General features: G+C 39.8%; 1 protein-coding gene across 1 annotated transcript in view; it reads left to right on the top strand.

Annotated features, from left to right (window-relative positions):
- The first annotated feature begins 831 nt into the window (after positions 1 to 831).
- The window catches only part of SNX24 (sorting nexin 24), a 91,433-nt gene continuing 67,943 nt past the window's right edge, over positions 832 to 24,321 (top strand). The window contains exon 1 of the mRNA XM_053968952.1: positions 832 to 944. Coding sequence (XP_053824927.1) covers positions 885 to 944 — 60 coding nt within the window. The 5' untranslated portion in view covers positions 832 to 884. The remainder of the gene's footprint in view (positions 945 to 24,321) is intronic.

Below are 24,321 nucleotides of genomic sequence, written 5' to 3'. Positions count from 1 at the left end.
CATGAGCTGGCAGTGCCCTTGTGGCCAGGAGGGCCAGTGGCATCCTGGAGTGCATTGGGAAGACTGTGGCCAGCAGGTGGAGGGAGCTCCAGTGACACCACATGAGGAGTGTAGTGTTCTAGTCTTGGTACTAAAGGACAAGGTACTACTGAAGAGGGCCTGGAGGAGGCCAAAAAATGAAGGAAATGGAGCGTCTATCTTATGAGGAGAGACTGCAGGAGTTCAGCCTATTTCGTCTGGAGAAGACTGAGAGGATCTCAACAATGCATACAAATATCTCAAAGTCAGGTGCCAAGAGGATGGTGCCAGATTCTTTTCAGTAGTGCCCAGTAGTATCAGGAGTAATGGCCATAAACTACAACACAAGAAATTCCACCTCAACCTAAGAACTGAGGGGGACAGAGCACTGCAACAGACTGCTCAGGGGGCCCTGGAGTCTCTCTCTCTTCCCTTTCTCCAAACCCATCTGGATGTGTTCCTGTGTCACCTGCTCTAGGTGACCCTACCTTGGCATGGGATTGGTCTTGATGATCTCCAGAGGTCCCTTCAACTCTAACGATTCTGTGATTCAGGTTTGAGCTGTGGTGTGAATTTAGGTGTGTATTAACAATCCTCTAGAAGTTAATTTTTTTTTCCCTCCGTTTTTTGTGTGCTCCGCAGTAGTGCTGCAGCTCTGGCTGAACCAGAAGCCAACGCTGTCGAGCACCGTTCGTTTTAAACCACGTTTTTTCCAGGGTAAGCTTCTCCCGCCTCGTCCCGGCAGCGCGAAGAGACGCGGGGGCGGGGCCGAGCATGACTCCCGCCCCGCCCTGTCACGTGATGTATGGTCACGTGACGGGCGCGCAGATGGCGGCGGCACTCCCGCCGCGCTGAGGAGAGCCGGCATGGAGGTGTTCATCCCGTCCTTCCGATACGAGGAGAGCGAGCTGGAGCGGGGATACACGGTGAGGTGCGCCGGGGCGGGGCACGCCCGCGCCTCGGGGTGGACATGTGCCGACAGCCAGCGGGGGCTGCGCTGGGGCGTCTGGCAGACGTTAGCGTGCCGGGGCCGTCCTGCCCTCCCTGCCTAGGCCAGCCCCGGCTTGCCCTGCCCAGCCTTGCCCCGACCAGCGCAGCCCGTCCTTGCCCCGCCAGCTTTCTCCAGGTCTGCCCAGCCTTGCTCTGTTCTCCCCATCTCTGCCCTGCGCTTGCCCCGCCCTGCTCTTTCCAGCATTGCCCTGACTAACCGTGTCCTGTAGAGCCGTCCCAGCCCTGCTCTGTACACCCCTTGTCCAGGCTGACCTTTCCCCGCCCAGCGTGCACTGCCCAGCGCAGCCCATCCCTGCTCGGCCCCTCTCGGCGCGGGAAGGATGGTGTCAGCCCACCAGACACCTGCTGCCTCACACGAGCTCTGTTCTGCGGGGCGGGGCAGCAGCGACAGGGGCTGGTGCAGCGTGACCAGCAAGGGAGAAGAGGCAGCTGCTCCCTCGCCGCTCAGCCCTGCGGGGTCCAGCTCCCGTGCAGGGCCAAACACGGTGAAATGGCTGGAGTATCTCTTGCATGTGGAAAGGCTGAGAGAGCCAGGACTGCTCATCCTCGAGAAGAAAAGGGGCAGGAGTGTCTCTTCAATGTGTATAGATGATCTGAATAGCCAGAGTGAGGTGGCCAGACTCTTGGTGTTGGTGCCCAGTGACAGGAGAGTTGGCAGTGGGCAAACGTCAGAACACAGGGAATGCTCTTTATACATAAGGCAAGACTGGTTTGTTATCATGAGGGTGGTCAAGCACTGGCATAGGTTGTGCAGAGGACTGTGAAGTCTCCATCCTTGCCTGGACACTGTCCTGGGTAGCCAGCTGTGTAGCTGGCTCTCCTTGAACAGGCAGATTAGTTTGCACAGTTTTTAGGGGTCCTTTTTGTTCTCAGTAGTTTTCTCACCCCACAAAACTGTTGGACAGTAGCACATTCACATGGTGCGGGGTGGAGACAGGTGGAACAAAACCCAGGGTATTTATCTGAAAGTGGATATTCAAAGCTTGCTTCCCCTATTAAATAAATTCAGTTAGTAGCTTAGAAAAAAAAAAATTGAATCTTGTAGAACTTCAAGAAGATTAATCCATGTAGGCATAGTTCCATGAAGCAAGTTCATATTCCTTATGCTTAATGCTGTATATTATTTGGTCCTCACTACTAGCAAGTGTTTGCAGGCCTTGCAGAAGATAAACCACTTTAGCTGTATTAATGTGGTAGTGTAGCAGCATAAATATTTTTGCCTCGTGGGTGAACTTGAATGTAAGTGACTCTCTACAAGACACCTGTGTGATTTTGGGTGCTTGGCTTTCAAACATTTTGACTGAATGTGATTGAGTGTAATTACAATAGCACCACAATTCCGCCACATCCTAGTTGAGCAGGTTAATTGAAGTGACAGTGATTTCTAAGATGTGCATATTACACAAATAGGATTTATCATAGTAATGTTTATTTTTAGTATTTGTGTTTAATGAGTTTCTTTTTCTTTAAATGTAATACTGTCTATGACTCCTGCTATCTAGGCTTTTTTAAATTTCATGAATATTAAGCTGTGTAAACTTCAAAGAAATCAGAAACGAAACTATATGATTCTAGGAGTCTTCCAAGAAAATGATCCTGAGAGCAAACACATTCTATGACAACACTGTTGATTGTTACAGCATTTTTCCTCTCTAGTCATTTACTGGTGGTGAGTCAGTCTCATGGATCTGAAAGCTGCTGTAGTTCAGTAGATTTTGGTAGTTTTTCCTGCATGATTATTTTGCCATTTCAATCAGGTGAGGAGATTCTATTCTACATCCCATACAAAACATGGTCATACTTTATGCTGACCGTGAAACTGTACAAGGAATTGTAGCTAAAGTTCATCTGAGTCGGTCATACTTGTAGGAGAGTATATGGAAAACTGCCCTGATAATAACATTGCATCTTTCCTTTGTGTTCTAGAGGGCTTATGGACTATTCATGAGAAAAACTTATGCCAGTCTAATTGCCAGTTTGTGATTATGTAAATAATGTGCATAAGTATTGTTCCAAGTACAGAAATTCAAAGAGGTACACTATATGTCCTCCTTACAACAAAACTGAGGTTAATGAACGCTTACCATTGCTCTGTACTAGCTGTGAAATTATACAGGCAATCCACTTTAAGTTAATTTTCATCAGCAGCTTTACAATATTAGCATTTAAAACTGTTTGGTTTAAAGGTCAAAGAAAATGTACTCCCAATGAACACCACTGGCAAACTGGTAACAAAAGACAAGAAAAGGCTGAGCTACTTAACTTTTTTTGCTTCAGTCTTCATTTGCAGTCTCTTTTCCCCACAGTTCTTGAGTAGATGGACTGCAAGGCAGGGAATGGGGAAATAAGTTGTAAGAGACGATAAGGGTCATGAAGAATCTGAACATGCCTAAGTCTATGGATGCTGATAAGATGCATGCCAAAGTCCTGAGGGAGTTGGCTGATGGAGTTGCCAAGCCACTCTCCTTGATACTTAAAAAGTCGTGTGAAATCCCAGGTGACTGGAAAAAAGTTTACCATCTTTAAAAAGCATAGAAAGGAGGACCTTTCCAACTACCAACCTGTCAGTGTCACCTGCTGGAAAGATCACAGGACAGATCCTCCTAGAAGCTCTGCTAAGGCACAGGGAGGCCAGGGAGCCAGTACGGCTGCACCAAGGGTGAGTCCTGCCCAACCAGCCTGGTGGCCTTCTGTCATGGTGTGGCTACACCAGTGTGTAAGGGAAGGGCTACAGGGGTCCTTTATCTGCACTTCAGTAAGGCCTTTGACATGGTCCCCCATAACATCCTTCTCTCTAAATTGGAGAGAGATGAATTCTGCAGATCAGCTGTTAGATGGACAAGGATTTGTTGGGGGGTCACATCCAGAGGGTGATGGCCAAGGGCTCAGAGTCCCAGTGGACATCAGTGGCAAGTGGTGCCCTCAGGGGTTTGTACTGGGACCAGTGTTATTTAATATCTTCATTAATGACACAGACAAAAGGGTCGAGTGCACCCTCAGTGAATTTGTAGATGACACCAAGCTGAGTGGTGCGGTGACTCTACTGAACCCAGGATGCCATCCAGAGGGACCTGGATAAGCTCCAGAAGTGTGTCTGTGGGACCTTAATGAGATTCAGAAAGGCCAAGTGCAAGGTGCTGCACCTGGTTTGGGATAACCTCCGTTATCAGTCCAGGCTGGGGTATGAAGGGATCAAGAGCAGCCCTGTGAGAAGGACTTGGGGGTGCTGGTTGATGAGAGCCTGGACATGACCCAGCCATGGGCACTCACTGCACACAAAGCCAAATGTGTCCTGGGCTGCAACCAAAGCAGCGGGCCAGCAGGGTGAGGGAGGGGATTCTGCCCCTCTGCTCTGCTCAGGTGAGACCCCACATGGAAGGTGTCTGCTGCATACAGCTCTGGGGTCCCTAATACAAGAAAGAGGACTGTTGGAATCAGTCCAGAAAAGGGCCACAAAAAATAGATCAGAGGCATGGAGCAGCTCTGCTTTCCTCTTCCAGTGAGGAAAGGCTGAGAGAGTTTGTGTGTCCAAACTGAAGAAGAGAGGACTCCAGTGCTCCATTTTTTGCAATAAATGGGGCTTTTAAGAAAGATGAGGACATGCTTTGTAGTAGGCCTTTTCAATGGAACAAGGAAAGTGCTTTTAAACTAAAAGAGTGTAGATTCAGATTAGACATAAGAAACACAGTTTTTACAGTGAGGATAGTGAAACCCTGCACAGATTGCCCAGAGAGGTTTCAAATGGCCAGTCCCTGGAAATACTCAGGGCCAGTCTGGATGGGACTCTCAGCAACCAGACCTAGATGAAGATGTCTCTGCTCCTTGCAGAAGGAGTGGATTAGATGACCTTTAAAAGTCCCTTCCTACCCAAACTATTACACAATTCTGTGATCACAAAAGTACCACGTTGCACAGTTGATAATTTTACTGTTGTCTTTCCCACAAATGCTAACTTGCTCAAAAATAAAGTGCTTTGTTGGACTGGAGTAGCTGGAACAAGGAACTATCAGAGGTTATGCAACTAATAGCAGAAAAGGATGATGGAAGCAGATAGAATATTGCTGACTTGCAAACTGCCCTCCAGTCCAGTCACATACCAGTGGGTTACAGAGGGTGCCTTCTCTGTGACTCCTGGGGCCATTGCAGACAAGCAGCAGTCAAGGATGGTTTTTAGAGAAGAGTGGTGATAGTTGTCCTAGTGTCTTTGTTAGAAACAGTGATGGTGGTGACCTCCTGCATGAAATGAGAGACTGAAGGGAGAGTTGTTCCTCTCTATGGTGGCTCTGCATTGCAGCCATAGCACGCTTCCCTGACATCCCTGTATTTCCTTATCTTTGGTGGAACAGAATCCAGTTGCCCTGGATGCAGGCTGCTACTTCTTACTGTGTTCTTACTTCCTGGAAAGAAAAGACACAAAAGGGGTATTAATTACCAATTTACTGGTTTGTTTTCAGCTTAAGCCTGTTGTTTTAGATTATTTTCTTTTCTTCCCTGATGTGGCTAGGTAGCACTTGGAAAGTGGAATGGTCAGACATCCATCAGTTCTGTGGAGAGGGAGGAAATGACTTGCCATGGAAAGTGGAAATTTCTCTCTAGCTTCAGAGGGAAAACTACAGTGCAATAATGAAATAGAAAGGGATATATTGACCAGAGAGATAAAATATGAGGGATTTAAAAGATTAGAAAGAAAAATTAGGAAAAAATATTATACAATGCTTGAGATTGAGTTCTGTCAATAAAGTAAATGGGAAACACTTTTCTTTCAAAAGTGTTTGTTTTAGGAGCTCAGCTTTTCTAAAGCACTATTCCTCTGATATAAAATCTTGAAAGTCTTTTTCCCTCATCCCCTACACAAAAAAAAAAAAAAAAAACCCAAACAAAGATCCCAGAGTAAACTTGCACTTGTTCCAGTTCTGTTAGGTGTGTACATAAAATGATGAAACACAGAGTATGGGAAATGTCAGTTTTCTTGGTGGACAATTAAATTTCATTGTCAGTTTAAATTGATGACACTAGCTTCTAAACTATTGAGCCTGTGCTAATAAATGCAACAGTTGTTCATAATTTGGCAGTGAATGACCTTTAAATGTAGGCGCTTACTAAGTATGTCTCTAGAGAACAATTCAACTTCAAAATGACACCCACGTGTTCTTGTTGTCATTTAAATATGCTCCCTTTGTCAATAACAGAATAATAAATACTAGTTAGATTTCTAATGTTGATTCAGATCCCAGGAAAGTTACTGAATAAATTAGTGTACATTTGATTAATATTGACCAAAAAAATTTTACAGTGCTATGTTTTAGGTCAAGGTGACATACATTTAAATATGTTGTAGAGCAGAGGGCATACTTGACTGACACAAGTGCTTACTGCATTTTTAATTAACACTTCCAATACTACTCTCCAAATTGCTCCTGGAGTTGCAAATGTAGAAGCAAGATCTGACATGTAAGATCATAAACTAATGTGGGTTTTTTGAAAGTTCATTGGCTTTACCTCCAGAGAAGCAGCAGTTTAATTACAAGGCTGTACTTCTCTTTATGGAAGTATAAAATCACAAGGATCTAAAGTTTTGTATATTTTATGTATTTTAGCATTCTTTGCTCTTAAAATTAATGTACATTGAGTCAAAAAGGGAAGTTTTTAGTTGTTCTTCCATGAAGATCTAGAATAAGCCACTACAGCAAGTTATAAAGGGATAATATTTTTTAGTTTTGTTAATTATAAAGTATGGAGGGAATAATTATGAGTTTATGTAAAAAGATATCAAAGTATTTCTGTTCTAGGCCTTTCACTTCCACTTTTCTAGACTGTGTAAGCTTGGTAGTTATAAAAAATCTGAACATATTTTGAGTGCCTTGAGTATAAAATCTGCCAGTGTGAAGACTACTTACTCACCAGTCGGGCTTTTGTAAGCGCACCATGTATTGACCTTGTGTCACAAGTTGAAATCTGTGACACGGCAGTCACTCCAAGTTCAAGGAAATTAAACAGAAGTATTCAATCTATTGGATCTAATTAGTCTTTTACAGTTTTAGTGTCTTCATAGAGGTTTTCAAATTTCCTGGTTTCTCTACAGGAGAGTCAGAGTAGGTCTGTACAGATGCATTTCTCTCCTACAAGGATGGTGAAGACGATAAAAGATAGTTTGACAGATGTCAGTGATTCTGTAATGTCAGAAAAATGCTATTTTGATTATTGGGTTTGATGTTCCAATGAAGGTGCATATATTAGGAGAGGAAATATGCTAGGTAATTTAAGCCAGATTGCTGTTTCTAAAAATACTTTTTTTTTCTTTTTTTTTTTTAGTGGGTAACTTCTGCATTTGTCAGCAGTTTTCCTGTTTGACAGACTTTGTCAGTGGTATGAAACTGACCACTTGGTATGCAGTGGTAACTTGAAGAGTATAAAGTAAGACACAAAGGATTTTGCAGTGCGCACAATGGCAGCTAAAGCAGAAAATAGGAAAAGGTAAAACCAAAATGAAAACTGGTTGAATTTGTATACAGCAATCAGAGCTGTGGACTGATCAGACAGACACATGTAGCTCCAGTTGTCTCCAGCTGCATGAAGGCCCCTGATTCAGTCATGGAATCTTATTGGAAAAGGGCCATGTAAGATTTCCCTGAGCAGGAAATACCTTATGCTTTATTTGTGATGAGAGGGTTGACAGCTGAGTAGAGAAGCAGCAGCATGATTACCTCTATCAATTTTCCATCTGAAAGAGCAAAAGTTGACACCTTCTATCAGTACACTGTAACTGCAAAGCATCCATTATCCATTCATCTTCCAGTATCCACTGGTTTGCAGTTTTAATGAGGAATTTACATTTTCAGAAAGATTGGTGGTAGCTGGGCATTCAGACATGCATCACAATAAAGATATATTTGAATTCCACTGTATCTTTTGGAGATATTGGTGGCAAAATTTTGTTTTATATACTATCAGTGGAATTATTTCATCAGGGGATTAATGCTTAACTGCTCCTAGTGATGTTTCCAGATAGCATCAAGTCATGTTAATTGTAAAATCTTGTCCACAAAGATAATGTTAAACAAGTACATAGTACACAGTACATTCTTCATTAGCCAGGAGTGAGAACACACCAGGCTTTAAAATGCAACATGAGGGAAGATGGAATAGATTTCTCCCTTTTTCTTACTGCAGTGCAATTTTAATTGGTCTTTGAAATATTTAACACCTGATGTAATTCGTTCCAGATTTAATTGATAGTTAGTCACCATTGTTATGGGATTTATTAAGTTATCTTGGAATTTCACTTGGAATATGATACCTTAGAGGTGCTTCTGTGCAGAGTGCTTGGTGGGATAACTTCAGTGCTGCATTTGGGTGTAGTGGAAATACTTGGTTTAGGTATGCTCCATGGAAGTGTGCTAATGGGGGCTTTGAAGCCACTATATTATGAATACTCTTGCTATCAGTATCCATTATATTTTTGTGTTTACAGGAATTATATGAGGACTCATATCAACTTTTCATTTTCAGTTTTCTGTAAGCCTGAAATTTTTGTGGTTTGGGGAAGACTAAAATAGCATTTTGGATAATATTCTGTGAGAGGATTTTAAAGACAGAAGAGATGTGTTGTAATTCCCTTTGAAAGTGGCATTGTATTTTTAATAGAAAATGAAAGGAGAAGTGTATGTTGTCTGTTAATAAACTTTTTCTGAGATGTTGTGATAAGTCTTGCAGCTAGAGCATGAATACCCTCTTCATGTAAACAGTCTTTTAAAAATTATTATTTCAACCTATATATTGTGTTATAAATTTCACATTTCATAAACCAATAAATGTTGTAGGTGTTGTGGTTTGACATGGAAGTGAATTTTTTCCAGGAAGCTGGGTCAAACCAATCCAATCAGGTTTGGATATTGGCACCTGGAGTGACCACTGAAAGTATGGACACGCCTCTGAGAACACAGGGGGTTAAAAGCAAGAACTCCCAGGAGAACTCTCTCTTTTGGTTCTGGTCATCAGAGAGTGCAGACGCTCCCCTGCCCAGCCTTAGGCTGGGTGGGGGAGGGGAAGCCACGCGGCCTTGCCCAGGTAGGCCGAGGGGCTGAGGGTCTGGAACCGAGCCAGCTCCTGTGGACGGAAGGGTGGAGAGAAGTGGAGATGCCTTTGCCCCCCGCAAGAGGGAAAGAGACAGAGAGCCTGGCAGCACCTGGAAATCTGCCGGCAGAGGAGAGGAGAAGGGGGGGGGGGAATGCCCAGCGTGGGAGGCGGAACGCCAGACTGAGATATCAGCCGTCCAGGGAGTCTGAACTTTTAACCCTTTCCAGGAAATGAAGGCTTTTTAAAAGTATTACTCCTCCTTGATTTGTAGTGGAAGAGAGATAGTCCGGGACCTGAGATGGTAGAAGAAGAAATATTTAGGTGGGAGGAGATGATGAAGTAGCTTTTAGCTGGACTTTTCTTATTAGCCATGGACTGAACCAAAATCTCCTGCAATAGAGACTGCATTTTAGGGGGATGCAGTGGTGACCCAGGGAGACCTGTTTCAGCTTCGAACAGCACAAGAATGGCGAGAAACGAAGAGAGCTGAAGAGGGAATGGTGATGCCCTCTGTCTTCGGGAAGAAGATGAGTCCTGTTTTTGGACCCCTCGGCCCCAGGGGAAAATGGGGGGGACTGTAGTCCCAGGATGAGAAACTGAACTGTTGTATCTTTGGGTCCGTGGCAAAGCATCCTTAAAGGAGCCCTACGAGCAGTCTGTCCATGCACGGTGGTGAGAGCACTGTGACATGGAATGGAGAGTGTCACACTGGCAGATTTTTTCTTCCGGGTGGTGGCCATGTGTGACAGGGAAACACAGGGTGGCAGCTGTGTTTCCTGGGGGGTCTGTGGTGCAAGAGAGACTTCTCTCTCCCTTGATTGTTTAAGTATAGATTACCTGAAGGGTGGTAATTTGATCAAGAATCCCGGGTGATGTTTCATGGCTGGGTGTTTTTGGAATTGGGAGGAGGAGGGGTGGTTTAAAAGGTCTTCATCCTGGATTTAGTTTATGTGTTTTCTGTATTAGTAGTAGTTTAATAAAGTTTTTTTCCTTTGCTATTAAGCTTGGGCCTGCTCTGCTCTGTTCCTGATAACATCTCACAGCATTTATTTAGGGAAGGTGCATTTTCGTGGGGGCGCTGGCATTGCGCCAGTGTCAAACCATGACAGTAGTTTGGTTTTGGTATTTTTTTTTTTTAATAAAGTATTTGGGGCACAGCACAGGCTTGGATACCTTCAAGCGTTGAAATAAGATGAGACAGAAGGAGTATATAATGAGTAAGGAGTTCCATGTCCATGCCAGGTTTGAAATAAAGTATATTTCTTCTCATTCCTTCTCTGTTGGTGCAGTGAGAGCTCCACCTCTTGTTCAAAAAACCTCCTGTTCTAGGAGTATATAAATAAGAGATCTGAGAAGATGATTTTGGATGTTGAATTTGCCCTCAGTGTAGGGTACTGATTATGGCAAGTAATTTATGAGAAGTGACAGCCAAACCTCCATTGCAACCTCCATCTAGTGTATTATTTATTAAGATGTCACAGTGTTTGTGGATCCCAGTTAAGTCCAGGGCTTCTATGACACAGCTGGGGAATGCTGCACAGAGTTTCAAAAGTCACTCTTGAAAGGAGTTGCCTACACTTGATAATAGTTGTTTGCTGATGAATTGCTGTGAAAGTATTGCATATCCAAAAAGATATTCTTACTATTTGAGTATTTAATTATTTAACAGAGTGAAAACACTATAAAACTTCCATGAAAGTCTTCTGTCCCACTAGGTTACCTTGAAAATGGTAAAATAAGAATTACCAATCTTCATTATTTTATTTTTTTATATTTATTGTCTCTCTTGCAATTGATTCATTTTTAAAAAATGGAAGCCCTTTTTATACCAGAGCAAAGGTATTCAAGTGTGGCAGTATCTTCAGATTGGAAAATAATGAAATCTAAAGCTTTCCTTATAATCTTTTACAAAAGGATAAACAAAATCTTGATTAGATAATGAAATAATAAATTGTTCAGCAGCAAGTCTGCATTGATTACAATACACTGCTTTTATGAAAAAGGACCATATGTGTTGAGAAATACAGCTAACTGCCTCTACTTTTGGTTTTGCACAGGACTCTTTCTTTGTGTATAGATTCCCTTTTCTACTCTTTATTTAGTAATCAAGCTCTTACCAAGAATAGGACTCCTGATCATGTGTCTTCCATGCAGTTGAGCTGCAAGGTAATTACAGTCTGACTTTCTTGTTCTTTCAAGATGTGGAGAAAAAAAAAAAAGCAGTATGTCTTCAGTTTAATAGTAAATTAATGGACTAGTAAATTTATGGTAATGTCAGGGAATGTAATAAAAATATTAGCTTTGCTTTCAATATGTGAAGAAATGGATATTCAGGAAAAAATGCACATCAACATTGGATTTGAAAGTTGTGCCATTATAAAATCAAAAAACATATTATTATTTTTCTGATTTGTTCCAAATTCTAAGAAAAATTATCTCCTGTGATGACATACTTCCTATAAAATTTTGAAATGCTTCATTCTTACAAACAAGATTGAGAACATTTCAAAACAGATTTCTAATTAGAGATTCATTCTCTCACTAAAAGCCAAAGACCTCCCTTCTGGGTTTATGTTCTAATGAGAGGCATAAAAAGTCAGTGATTAGTGACAATATCTATTTTTGGTGTTGAATAGAAAATGTTGAATAGAAAATGCCAAAGGCCTTTCCTTTTGCTGAGTGCTCAGAATGTGGATGTGATTGTGTGATTGGTAGGAACAGCATCTTTGCACCATTGCCTCTGACACGGTGACTAGAAAGCTCAAGTAGATTCTGAAGTATGGCTCAGTTTGGGGTGGATTTTTTTGTTTTGTTTGGTTTAGTGTTTATTGTTTGTTTGTTTTTTTTTTTGGTGGGGTTTGTTGTTTTTTTTTAAATTAATTTCCTTTTCGTATTTCTCCTCTCTATCAAAATCAGTTCCTAATTTTGGTTTTAGAACCCTTGTCAGAAATGTTTCAATATCAGACAAGTTTTGCCATGGATTTCTTTTTCCATTTGGGAAGAAGGAGATAATATTTTTTGAAACAATTCCGTAAGAGCTTGATGAGAGTGTATTTTGAGGTAGTAATTTTCTTCTCTCAAATAACGCAGTCCTTATCTTGGTCTGAATTAGAGGCAAAGTAGAAAAATATACTTTGCAAGAAGTTCAGCACTTGCAGCTAAGAAGTCTTTTGACATTTTATCTTCTGCTACCTACTTGCTACTACATATTTATCTGGAAAATAAGGAGAATATGATAATAGGGATCAGAAACAGTTTGAGGGTTCTTGGTAGAATATTTTTTTTTCTATGTACATTTAGTCTTCATATTTGAATTTATCCTTTCCTGGCTTATGTCTAATTGTAGCTTTAGGAAACCTCTAAACATAGTTTTAAGGGTGAAAAAAACTGGTACCATCTGGTTCATAGTATAGAACACTAAATTAAAAGAGTAATTTTTTGTCTAACCAGGGGAAAATAAGGAAATTTCTCCTGAAAATTGTTCTGTGTGCTAAGAAAAGATTACTTGAAGTTAGTTACTTAAATCATGAAAGTCAGTGCTGTTTGCTTTTCCTTGTTTTTGTTTTTGGTTTTTTTTGGGTTTTTTTTGGTTTTTTTTTTTGGGTTTTTTTTGTTTTGTTTTTTTTTGTTTTTTTTTTATAAATTGTGAATGTTAGCATTACTCTCCGTGAATGCATTAGCCAGGATAATACCTCTAACACAAAACTTTCCTAATTGACGTATTTAAACAATACGTTTTGAGAACTGATAAAGAAAAGGTTAGTTTTGAAGTGTGTTTGCTGTCTGGGAAAGAAATGGTAACATGCTGCGCATTCAAAGCTTTCTTTTGCTACTGTAAATTGTCAAAAATTGCTGATTTGAAAGGGGGTAAAAACGTGCTTAAACTAATCACAGATCACTGTTATCTGTTACGGGCTAAGAACTTAATGCCCTGTTGCTCAAATGAGTTTTACAGTAACGAGATATCTATATCACACTCCTAAGTGAAAAGCTCATGAACTTTCCTGCATGGTTATTTCTAACCTCCACTCTTCTAACAAGCTCCCAAAGTTGTTGTTGCTTATAAAAGTGGAAAATGGACCTGATAAAAATGTTTAGTCGGCATGGCTGTATTTTATTTATCATATCAGAAAAGAACAATGTTTTGTTGCATCATGGTCAAAATAGAAGCGACCTTGCTTGTTCATGAGTGCTCAAAGCCTAGAGATAAGAGGCAAAGTAATAGAGTACAATAGAACGAGTGTAGTGTAATTATTTGTGGCTTGTCAAGTGAAGCCCTTTCAGGCCCCAAGTGATTCAAATCTGGGAACTCTGCACAATTCTGTACACTAACCATAGCCAGCATCAGAGAAATCTCACCCAGCTTCTCCGACAGTACTGAAATTGCATCAGTTTGTCATGCACTGAGCATGCCAGCTTCTCACAATATCATTTGCTTGCAAATGGGGCTGGCCCCAATGCCCTGAGACACATTCTTTGGTATCTGACTCTTGGCCTGTGATTTGTCATGTCTCTAGTGCTATCAGCGTAAAGTAATTTTAATAGATTCTGATGGTTTGCTTGTGGAAGGTAAAGAATGCACTACAGATTGTGTCAGGTAGCTTTCTATGACATGTAGTTTGGTGGAGGCCCTCATGATGATGATAGCCAAACAAAGAGTATGGAGAAATGAGAACCCTATTTTGAACAGGATTTAACACTGCCCTTCTCAACACCCTGCTGTGGACATCCTTGCTAACTCAGCAGGCCAAGAACTTAGCAGCTCAGCAAAGCAGTGTTATTTGTGCTTCAGAGTTATTTATGGATGATTGATACAGCAAAAAAAAAACAGTGGTTTTTTTGTCCCTATTCAAAAAGTGTGTAAAACGTGTAAAAATGTTAATTATTTTTGAAGAAGTAAACTGGATATATATTTGTCTTGGTGTTTACCTTTTTATTATTTCTTTCTACATTTTATTATTTTTTGTTAATTTTATTATTTGTCTCTGAATAAAAATACCTGGTTTTTTTAGCAAGTATGTTATATAATACCATAAAAAATCTTAAAAGGCTTCTGCAATTATACTAACATGTATCTGTCATAAAATTACATAAATATGGCCCAAAATATAGTTTCCTGAAGAATTTCGTCATAGATTTTAATTGATGTATTTATTTGAAAATGATTTGATTACTAAATCTTTGTTTGAAGTTGTTTTCTTACACTGTGAAGTAAGTATGTGGCATTTTTTTACTCTTCCTTTGACACCACTGAGATGAGATTATTTTGCCATTGACAACTCCGATATTTGCATCATTTTTTTCAGCTGACTTCCTTAATTGGTTACTACTTCGGTGTTGGAGCCTGCAGCATAGCTCTCCAGAATTCTGCTGACACCAATCGATTAATGTGAAAGTGTTAGTTAGTGATTTCATCTAAGAAACATTCAAAACCATGTCAGTAATCAGTTCTTAAAAACTGCCAGATAATTGGATTTTGTTATTTTGAACATGTTAGTTTGGGTTAACAAAGATTTCTCTGGAGAGACAACAACAACCAAAAAACCAGCAAAACAAAAAACCAACCAAAAAAAAAAAAAAACAACAAAAAACCCAAAACCAACCCCCCCCCCCCATCAAAAAAACGAAAAAAAATCCCCACACCTTGAAGTGACTCTTGTGGAAAGAACAGATTTTTTTCAATCATACATTAATATAGTATACATGCACGTGCCTTAATATTTAAAAGACCGTTTTAAAATATGTTCTTATTAATATTTAAGGTATCTCTGATGAATTTTTAAAAATGCTTCAGCACAAACTATTTCTTTTTATGTTTACCTAGAGAATTTTTGACAGCAGTATAACTCTGAGCACCCCGCTAGCAAGTCTGTGCAAGTCTGACACTTTCTTTTCTGCAGTAACTTCCACATTTGCTTAGCAACTTTGCATAGCTAAGCAAATTTTTTAAATTAGTCTGCAATTTTTTTCTCTGTTTTCTTCTAAATATGTTCAGAAAAATAGTGTTGCTTTATACAATTCACTAGAGTAATTCTGTGTTATGACCAGAACTCATTGTTCAATAGTGCACATAAGAAGAAAGAAGTAGTTTCTTTTTAAGCTTCATATTAACTTTTGAAAGCATGTTTTGCTTTTATTTCTTGGTGGAGTTTTTTGTAGGAGGACTTTTTAAAACAACATAGAACTTTGCAGTGTGCTGGGCTTTGTGTATGCTACTGTGCATCAGTAAAACTTCTCTACTTGATTTCCTAGGGGTGGTTGTGGAGTGTACAAGTCAGTTAAGTCCAGTGAGCATGCTGTGTTCACAGGCTTTATTTGTACAGAAGGCAACCTGAATCAATTGCCTCTACACCAACATCAAAACCAGCAAAGTTTTGTGATCAGTGTAATATGCTTATTTTCAGAATGTAGATGGGCATGCACACACAGACATTTTCATGGGTGCAGATACACAGAAGCACATGCATATGTCAGCATTGGAAGGATTTGTTGGGTTGTGTTGCTGAAGGGTCTGTTCAAGTTCCAGTATGACTTGATGTTTTAATGATGTGCATGATAGAATGAGAATGTCCTTATTTAAATTTGCCATCAACACCAAGGTGGTAGTGACTGTGATCATGCTGGAGAGACAGAGTAGAGTTTAAAATAATTTTCATAAGTTGGAAAGTTTATTTAAGAAAGGAGAATGAGGTGCTAACTCAATAGGAACTGCTGCCAAGCGTTATATTTACCAAAAAAGAATAAGCTAACATGGAGTAACATCCAAAAGATTAGGCAATATATTCCTGAAAGGATCTGGGGGTTATCATGCATCACAAGGTGGCAATGTCACAAGGCAAATGCCTATTGGGGTTTCAAAAGATGAATGTAACAAAAAAGTCAGTGATGTGAAGTGTATACTAAGCATGGAGTACCATGTCTAGTTTAGGTACTGCATGCTAAGAAACATGAGTGTATGAGAAAAATTGTTGACAAAAGAAGGCAATGTAGGAGCACTTACAACAAGTTACATTGCTTTCTGGATCTCTTATCAATGTGAAGGAGCTCTTTAGATCAGGAGCTCTTTAGATTGAAAACAAAACATTAGGTAGGAACCACGTGACAATCCCCAGCAACAAAAAGCTGTTGAATAACAGAAGCAGTTGGCCTGCGTATTGACAGTGTTGTGGTCTACTGCTGTGCAGTTATCTGTCCTATCCACCAGAAGTACAGGGTTAATTATGAAATGGTCCTGAATCCTAAAGATACTACAGCACCAGAACACTCCTCAGGAGCAGAGTATGGAAGCTTTGTCTGTACGAGGCTTAGAAGTTTCTGTAAGAATAAGAAGTACAGTTGGTAAGAAGTACAGCCTGGAGACAGCAGGAAGAGGCAGGTAACTCCAGGAAACATAGAGCCAGATTAGACCTCGAGCTCCTTTTTGTGAGCCCCCCCCTTGACACTTGGCTGTCATCCTTTGCATTATTTCAAAATTTTTGTTTGTATCTATGCCCTAATCTTTTATCTCTTACAAATTCAGTGGCTTTCTAAAACTCTTAAATAAGAGCTCACACAGACCAGTTCTATCTCTTTTCCTGGGGAATGTGGAAGCATCTCATAATGGAACAGTTGCTGAAACGATCATGAAGTTCTCCAACTCTGTTTCTTCATGCAAGAGAAAAAATGTAATTTGTGAATTTGCCCAGGTAAGCCTTTTTCAAGGTCTTCCTGGGAGGTAAAAATTCAAAATTCCCCCCCCCCCCCCCATTTTTAGCTATGATTTTTCAGTAAATTAAATTTGTAAATAAATTAAATTCAGTAAATCAAATTTGTGTTTGGTATTTATCCTGTTTCATGCTTCAGAATTGGACTACATGTATCTGGTTCTATGACTGTAAATATACATAACAATGAAGGGAGGTGCAGAACATCAGGGCTGACATCTATCTCCCTCTACAAGCTAGTCAAGAAAATGCAAAAATTCAGTGCTACTGTTACTTCAGTCAGTATACCTCTTCCTGTATAGTATTTATCACAGAATGAAAGCTTTCTAAGTGTTTAAATTGCTGGATGTGTGGCATTCTAAGAGGTGACTAGATTGGTGGTTTAGCTGTGAAGCAGAAAGTAGCGTGGAAACAGGAGAGTTAGGAGTCATGTCAGAGGTCTGAGTCTCTAATCCCTGTCCTGCTCGCAAATATGTTTCACCTCAATCCTGTCTCATCTGAAGGGCATGAAGGTAGACTGTACAAGATAGAAGACTCTTCAGGTTTACTAAATGACAGAAATAATAGAAGAGCAAGCAATTTTTGCCATTTACTCCCAAGTGTTTTCAGGAGCTGATGAAAAAATTGTATTGTTAAAAGATTATTTCAGAGGGATTTGTAGAGCAACAATTTTTATCCAAATTATGTATCGTATCTGCAGAACTTGCTGTAGGTATCACCTAGTCTTTCATTTGATTAATGAATTATGTACTATTTTTAATTTTGTTGTAAGGGTTGCTGCTTTGTCAGTGTGTGCTTAAACATTATCTCCATTTCCTGTTGTTTCTTGCATGTGCAGTGGTAATGCGGACCTTGTCTCTGCCCTGGTGCAGGAGTGTCCTAGAGTGACATTATGGTGCTTGTATCCCCAATCGTGTGTTCTGTTTATGCTTGATGTTATGTTTTGTGCCTTCAGGACTGGCTCTGAAAAGTGAAGGTTTGTTTTGTCTTGTTACCAGCCGGCTCACCTCCCCCCACGGTTGGTGTCTTAGGAGAGAGGCTAGTGCTTGCTGGCTTGCTTGCTTTCACTTTGCTCCCGTCCTGCTTTTTGCTTTTGCCCTGGCTTTTGCTTTTGCTTATTAGTTAGTTTAGCTAGGCAGTCGAATTTTTTCCCTGGACTGTTTTTTCTTTCCCTTTTCTGAATACCATTCGAACCTGCTCTGGACTGGGACCTGGGAAACACCAAGAAACACCAAGAGCCTGCATTTTGTGACCTGCAGCAGCCATCCCCAGCGCCGGAGACCTATAACTGGGCGATCACTCCCAGGAGAGACTTTCTGAATTTGTCATCTCTTCAGAGTGGTGAAAGAGTTTTTGTCACCTGGTATTGTTCATTTTTGTGCTGGGGAGTGCTTTGCCTGTTCAATAAACAGGTTTTTCCCACTACTCTGAGGAAATTCTTCCTGAACCAGGTGGGGGAGGGGCCATGGGGGTTTGCTTTCTGGGGGCTCCTTCTGGAGGTTTTCTCCCAAATTTGCCTGAAACCAGGACAAGGAGGCGTGATGTGATGACTCTCAGTAGTAAGTTCTTATTTGCCTGTTCTCATGTCCTTTCTGTTAGGCACTGCTGTGATCCATTCCATGGTGTGATCATGTGCCTTGCCAGAAGTCCAAGTCAGAGCAATGCCAAAGAACGGTGCTCTGCTACTTGCCATTCTAGTTCTGTCTTGCTACTCTTAGCCAAGGACATACACAGATAGTTCAGCTTCACTTAATTCTTGATGTATGTAATCCATTTATTGTTCATGTGTAGATGTAGTTTTTTACCCTTCATACCATGGAAATCATCAAATATTTTGCTTGGTGCAAAATACTGGATGCACAGCAGTATGGTGACGTACCATTGTCTTGAACACTAAATAGAAACCTTTCATATTTCACTGCTGTCTTTCTCAATAGTCAGGGATTCTTGCATATCCCTAGTATGCAAGAATCATGGTCACTGACAAGGAATATGATTACAAGGATATATTTTTGTTTACTCCTCATAGCTCAAATAGGCTATTTCTATACTTCTCAAGGTAACAGGGTGGGGTTATGCTGGGCAGCATGATAAGTAAGCAACATGAATCGGCATTTACTCACTCCCCAGTTATAAACCTATTTTTACCTCCTACATTACAAAAGTTTTTAATTGCTTGTTTGTAGACAGTAAAACATTATTCCATTTGCAAATTGTGAGCAAACTTGCAGAAGAGCATTGAGAACTAATTTTTCATTCCCCAGAGAATGAAAGTTTGTAGCCAGGTAAGCTGTTTTATGACTGGCATATGTTGACTGTCAGCCTTTCAGAGGCCCCAGTGCTGGATCCTGCAAGCACCGGAGACACAAGATTTAACTTTGATTACTGACCAACCTCCTTCTGGGTGTTTTTAACCCGAGAGCTCTGTGCATGCATGGACTGCTTAGCTGCTAGTGGAGAGCAGATGAGACAAGGTGCCATGAGAGCATAGTCAGAAAAGCAGCTGAAGAAGGAAATCCCAAGTCAGCTAAATTTGGTTTTGTACTCATGCAGTCAAACCATAGCTTTGCACTGCTGTACAGAGGTCAGAGGTTTGAAACTAAAACAGGTGAAAAGCTGTAGTTCCATCAGATAACCTTCTATCCTGGTAGTATGTTTGGTACTGAAGCTGGCGTGGCAATAGCTTTGGCATTGCAGTACTTTTTACTACCACAGAAAGGGAGTCGAGGTTCCCAATAGACTTAGGGCCCTTTTCTCTTATAGACAGCTTGGAAATGTAAAATGTGTTCTTGCATAGAATCATGAAGTGGTTTGGATTGGAAAAATTGGATTTAAAAATCTAATCCAACTCTTTACCATGGGCACAGACACCTTTCACTAGATCACATTCCTGGTTAGATTCAGCCTGACCTTTGGCACTTCCAGTGGTAGCATATCCACAGCTTCTCTGGGCAACTTGTTCCAGTGTCTCACCACCCTCATCACAAAAAAAACTCTTCCAGTTTCCAGTCTAAATCTACCCTCTTAAGAGTTAACTACAAATCTTGGTAAAAATTAGCCTGTCTCCATCTTCCCTGTAAGCCCCCATTATGTATTGGAAGGCCACAAAATCTCCCTGGACCCTTCTCATCTTGGGCTGAACAACTACCACTATTTTCCTTTTACAGCTCTTCACAGCAGGGATGTTTCAGCTCTCTCTCTGTCCCTTCTCTGGATTTGCTCCAACAGATCCATGTCTTTCATGTCACTGAGGACCCAAGCATTTCAGGTGAAATTTCACCAGAGCAGAGAGGGAGAATCTCCTCCTTCTCTCTGCTGCCCATGGTGTTTTTGATGCTGCCCAGAATGCAATTGGCTTTCCAGGCTGTGGGCAGACATTGCTGCGTCGTGCTCAACTTTTCATTCACCAGTAGCCCAAATCCTTTTCTGCCAGCCTGCCCCTGACCCATTCATACTGTAGCCTATGTTGATACTGAGGGTTAACCAAACCCATATTTTCTCTTGATCATGTTGAATTTCATGACATTCATATGGGCTCACTTGTCAAGCCTGTGAAGGTCCCTCTGGATGACATCCCTTCTCTTCAGCAAATGAACTGCACTGCTCAGCTTAGTGTTTGGTTCAGTTTTGTGTTTGGAGGGCAGTTAAAAGGCCTGGGATCAAATGAGCAAGACCAGCTACAACAAAGGTAGATCAGTTGCTTGATGAATAATGCAAAGATCTTGAGGAATGAGTTTTTAATTATCACTTGAGGCAAGCCCAGTGGGATTGTTTAAATTGTATATGGACAGAATTTTTTCTTCAATTCTGTGACTTTGGAGTTCTTGACTTTTAATCTCAATGATTTTGTTGTATTTCTTTTGATGGAATAATGTCCAAATTTATACTTTACTGTAGTAATTTATACTTTACTGTAGTAATATTTACTCAGTATTTCAGTGAAAACAATAGGAAAGTTCACTGTATAGTTTGGGGAAAAATAGCTGAGTTACAGGCTTCTTAAATGTTTTATAATATGTCATTGTTGGTTTCTTTTTTTTTTTTCTTTTTATTCTCCTTTGTGTAACACTGTAAATATTTAAATATGGCTCCCAAAAATAAAATCTCACTAAAATGCTCAGCTTCTGTTGAAGGCTCTAGGGATTTGGTGTACTAAGTTAGAACTGGTTGAATGCATTTTAAAAATAACTTGTGGCTGTAATTATTTGCTTCAACAGCTTGACTAGTGGTTAGAAGAGCCAGGGTACAGGTCAGCCTGCTGGTGGCCACTGAAACCGCTGGAGGTCCAGTTTTTGCCTCTGGACCTGGAGGCTAACTCAGCTACTTTTGAAGCAGAGAAATTGCTTAAGCTTTTTAAGCAAAGGTTTTCCTCAGAAGAGGAAATCAGCCCTGTTTTGTCTTACTAGGTTGTTGGGATTACTCCTAGATGAAGTCAGAAGCAAATATTTGTTCTGTTTGTTTTGTCTCCTGCACTTCATGTTGTAATCCTGTGTTTGTTACTAAAAAGTTCAATGGTCAAAGAAATGGATTTAGAATTCATACTTAGCTTAATTTTGTTGTTTTCGAGTTCGTGATTCTAGCTGGGTTCTGATCCAAGTATGTGTATGTGTGTCTAATATGTCTATTTAGAAATATAGGAGAACATTCATCAGTTCAAATAAACAGCCATACCCTTCTTTTACTTTCTGGTTAATGTATCTTGAATAGATTCTCCGACAGCATTAAAATAATAAAAGAATGTATTAGTTGATAAAATGTGTGTGTTATGGAGCATTATTGGTTACCTCACTCATTAGTTGGGCATTAAAGCAGACAGTATTTAGACAAATAATGAAATGCTCTTGTGATTGCTTTTTATGTATAAAATAAAAGAGTAGCAAGCAAAATCTGAATCATGGGGGCTTGTTGTAATTCACATTAATGTTCAATTGTGAAAGTACATTTTTCTCATTTAGAAACATCTAGTACACTAAAGTTTGTTTCTTCTGGGTGGTTTTTTAAGTTGCTTTTCTTCTTTAATTAAAATTCTTCATAATAATATGGTTTTCAGCTATCGATACTGGTATATAGGTGGTGTTCTTTTATAAGCCATCTACTTGATCATTTGGGTATTTATAATTGCAAAAGGAATTAAAGTTTAAAAGGCTATAGGAAGCACTGGAATATTTTTTGCCTCTACTAAGTTGCTAGTATTAGTCATTCTGTAGCTTGAATAAGGTATGTGTGCTCAGCCTGAGGTTTGTCCATTTAAGTTAGCTCAGGTTCAGTCCTTGGAGTGATGGCTCTTGTCAGTTTATATCTTTGCTGGGGTGCTTAACAGACCAGTAGGGGTCACTCTATGCATTGAATTTAGGGAACATGTTGGTAATTTTAATTACTCTTTTTAATTGCATGTGCTAGCACTCTTGAAAAGAAGAAATACTAGAGGAGAATTCTACTCATTGTTTATTAAATTACGGTTTTTTCTTTGAGCTGGGAGTATCTGTACAAAGCATGTACAATAGTTAATGTTTTATAAACTAACTATGAAGCATGGCTGTATCACAGACTGGATATCTCATGATAAAATTTCAGAAGAGTTTTTGAAAGAGTCTTCATAGTTTGCTGAAAGAGAGTGTGCTGAAAAGAAAGTGATTCTGGTTGGGGTTGCTGTATTTCCATGCCCCAACTCAATAAAAAATGCTGGAAAGTCTGGTGAGGCAGGTCAATTTGCCACATAAATGTTTCAGTGATGTTTTCTCCATTTCTCTCAAAGTCAAACTTTAAGGCTGGTTTTAAAACTGTAGCAGAAGGATATCAAGCATGTATGTATCTGTTAAATGAAATAGATAGGTAAAGATATCCTGGTCTTCTAAGTCAGGCAGTTGATTGTGTAACTAGTTGATGATCAATGCAGTCACTGAAAATCAATATATAAGATCCATCTGTTTCCAGTTTTTCTGTAATGGCAGTGTTGTGAAATATATCTTTCTCTCCTGCTCTCTTCTAAAATCTATATCTTAGGATTTAAAATGTTTTCCATACAAGATTGGAGAAAGCTGAAAGCATCTTAATGCTTGTGAAAGGACTAATCCTTTCTTAAAAGGGGCATTTATCCAGTTTTAAATTAAAGACTAAGATTTGTACTTCATAATACTTTCTTTACTAAGATTTCTTAATGACATTGCACAATGTCATTGCACATGGCAATGCATTGCACATTTTGATGAAACTAGCTATGCTATTTATATTCCTATCCTTTCCATGACCTCCTCTTCCACACTTAACTACAGTAGTTTATGTACTTGTGTTTTTCTGTGCCACAGTTGTACACAGGAGCTCAGCTCTTATTTCAAAAGAGTTGGAAGCCACAGAGAATCTTCAGTGTAAATGGTCTGTGGAAAAAGCCCAGTAAAAATCACTCCAGTGTGGTAGCTTAGCTGAAATCCATACCTGAGAGTTCTGTTTCTGACTCAGGCAAGTCCCAGTAGTCAGGTAGTTTGCTTCATAAAAGCATGGATAACACGTGGAGTCAGGTGAAACACACAGAGAGGAAGAGCATATTTGTAATATTCATGATCTTTGCTTCAGAGGCTGCCTGTAAGGATAAAGTGATTAATTTCAGTAACACTGACACAAGAACAGATGGGAGCAGAAAAAGTAATAGCAAGGTAGTCAGGACCAGCATTTGCTTGTTTTTCTGTGCCTGATGAGATTTGCTTAATTTGACTGATAAGGGTATCTGAAAACTTGTGCTGACCACTTTTGCATACATTGCACTTTGATGAGAAAACAAAAGATCAGCTCCGGTGTGTGTGTCTGTCTCTGTCTTTCAGTGAAGTGTTTGAAATTCTTTTTATGTTGGCAATTTTTTTATTATATTAAAGATTGTAGTTTCTTCTTTTTGTAAACTGTTGTCTCTTTACTTAGAAGTGTGTAGCAGGGAAGAAAAAGAAAGGTGAAGAAATAAGAGTATTGATATTTTCCTTGTATTCTTAGTTCATAAAAATGATATTTTGTTTCTTTAAGTAGTCCAAAAATTTGTATCTTACAAGCAGACAAATGTCTTTAAATGATGATGCTGCATTTTTAATTGGAATGGAATAATAAATTTTGTAATCCCGTAACATAAAAACTATTAGCATCTTTCTAGCAAATGTTACTTGAATTTACAAAATTAATTCAACTTTAATGTACTTTTTTCAGTGAGACTGTTTGTTTTTCCTTCTTGCAGTATTTTTTCCCTGCATTTCCAGTGAAGTCATTATGGCTTAAATAAATCATAGCTTTTCTTTATTCTCTCTGCCTCCAGGCATACTGGTTGTTCTGGTCATCTAAGCGTAACATATTTTAACACCTTTATATGTAGCCCTTCTCCAAAACTGATCTTTGAAAGAAAAGACTGCCCTCCTTTTCACAGAATCAGAAATCGTTTAAGGTTGGAAGGGACCACTGGAGGTAACTTTCGCCAATCTCCCTATTTAAGGAAGGCCCCATAGAGTGCATTATTCAGTGACTTTTGAATATCCTGCAG

This window comes from Vidua chalybeata, chromosome Z (assembly GCF_026979565.1).
Source record: "Vidua chalybeata isolate OUT-0048 chromosome Z, bVidCha1 merged haplotype, whole genome shotgun sequence".
Taxonomy (NCBI): Eukaryota; Metazoa; Chordata; class Aves; order Passeriformes; family Viduidae; genus Vidua; species Vidua chalybeata.
The sequence above is the reverse complement of the archived record's forward strand: the minus strand, read 5'-3'. Positions and strand labels throughout refer to the sequence as shown.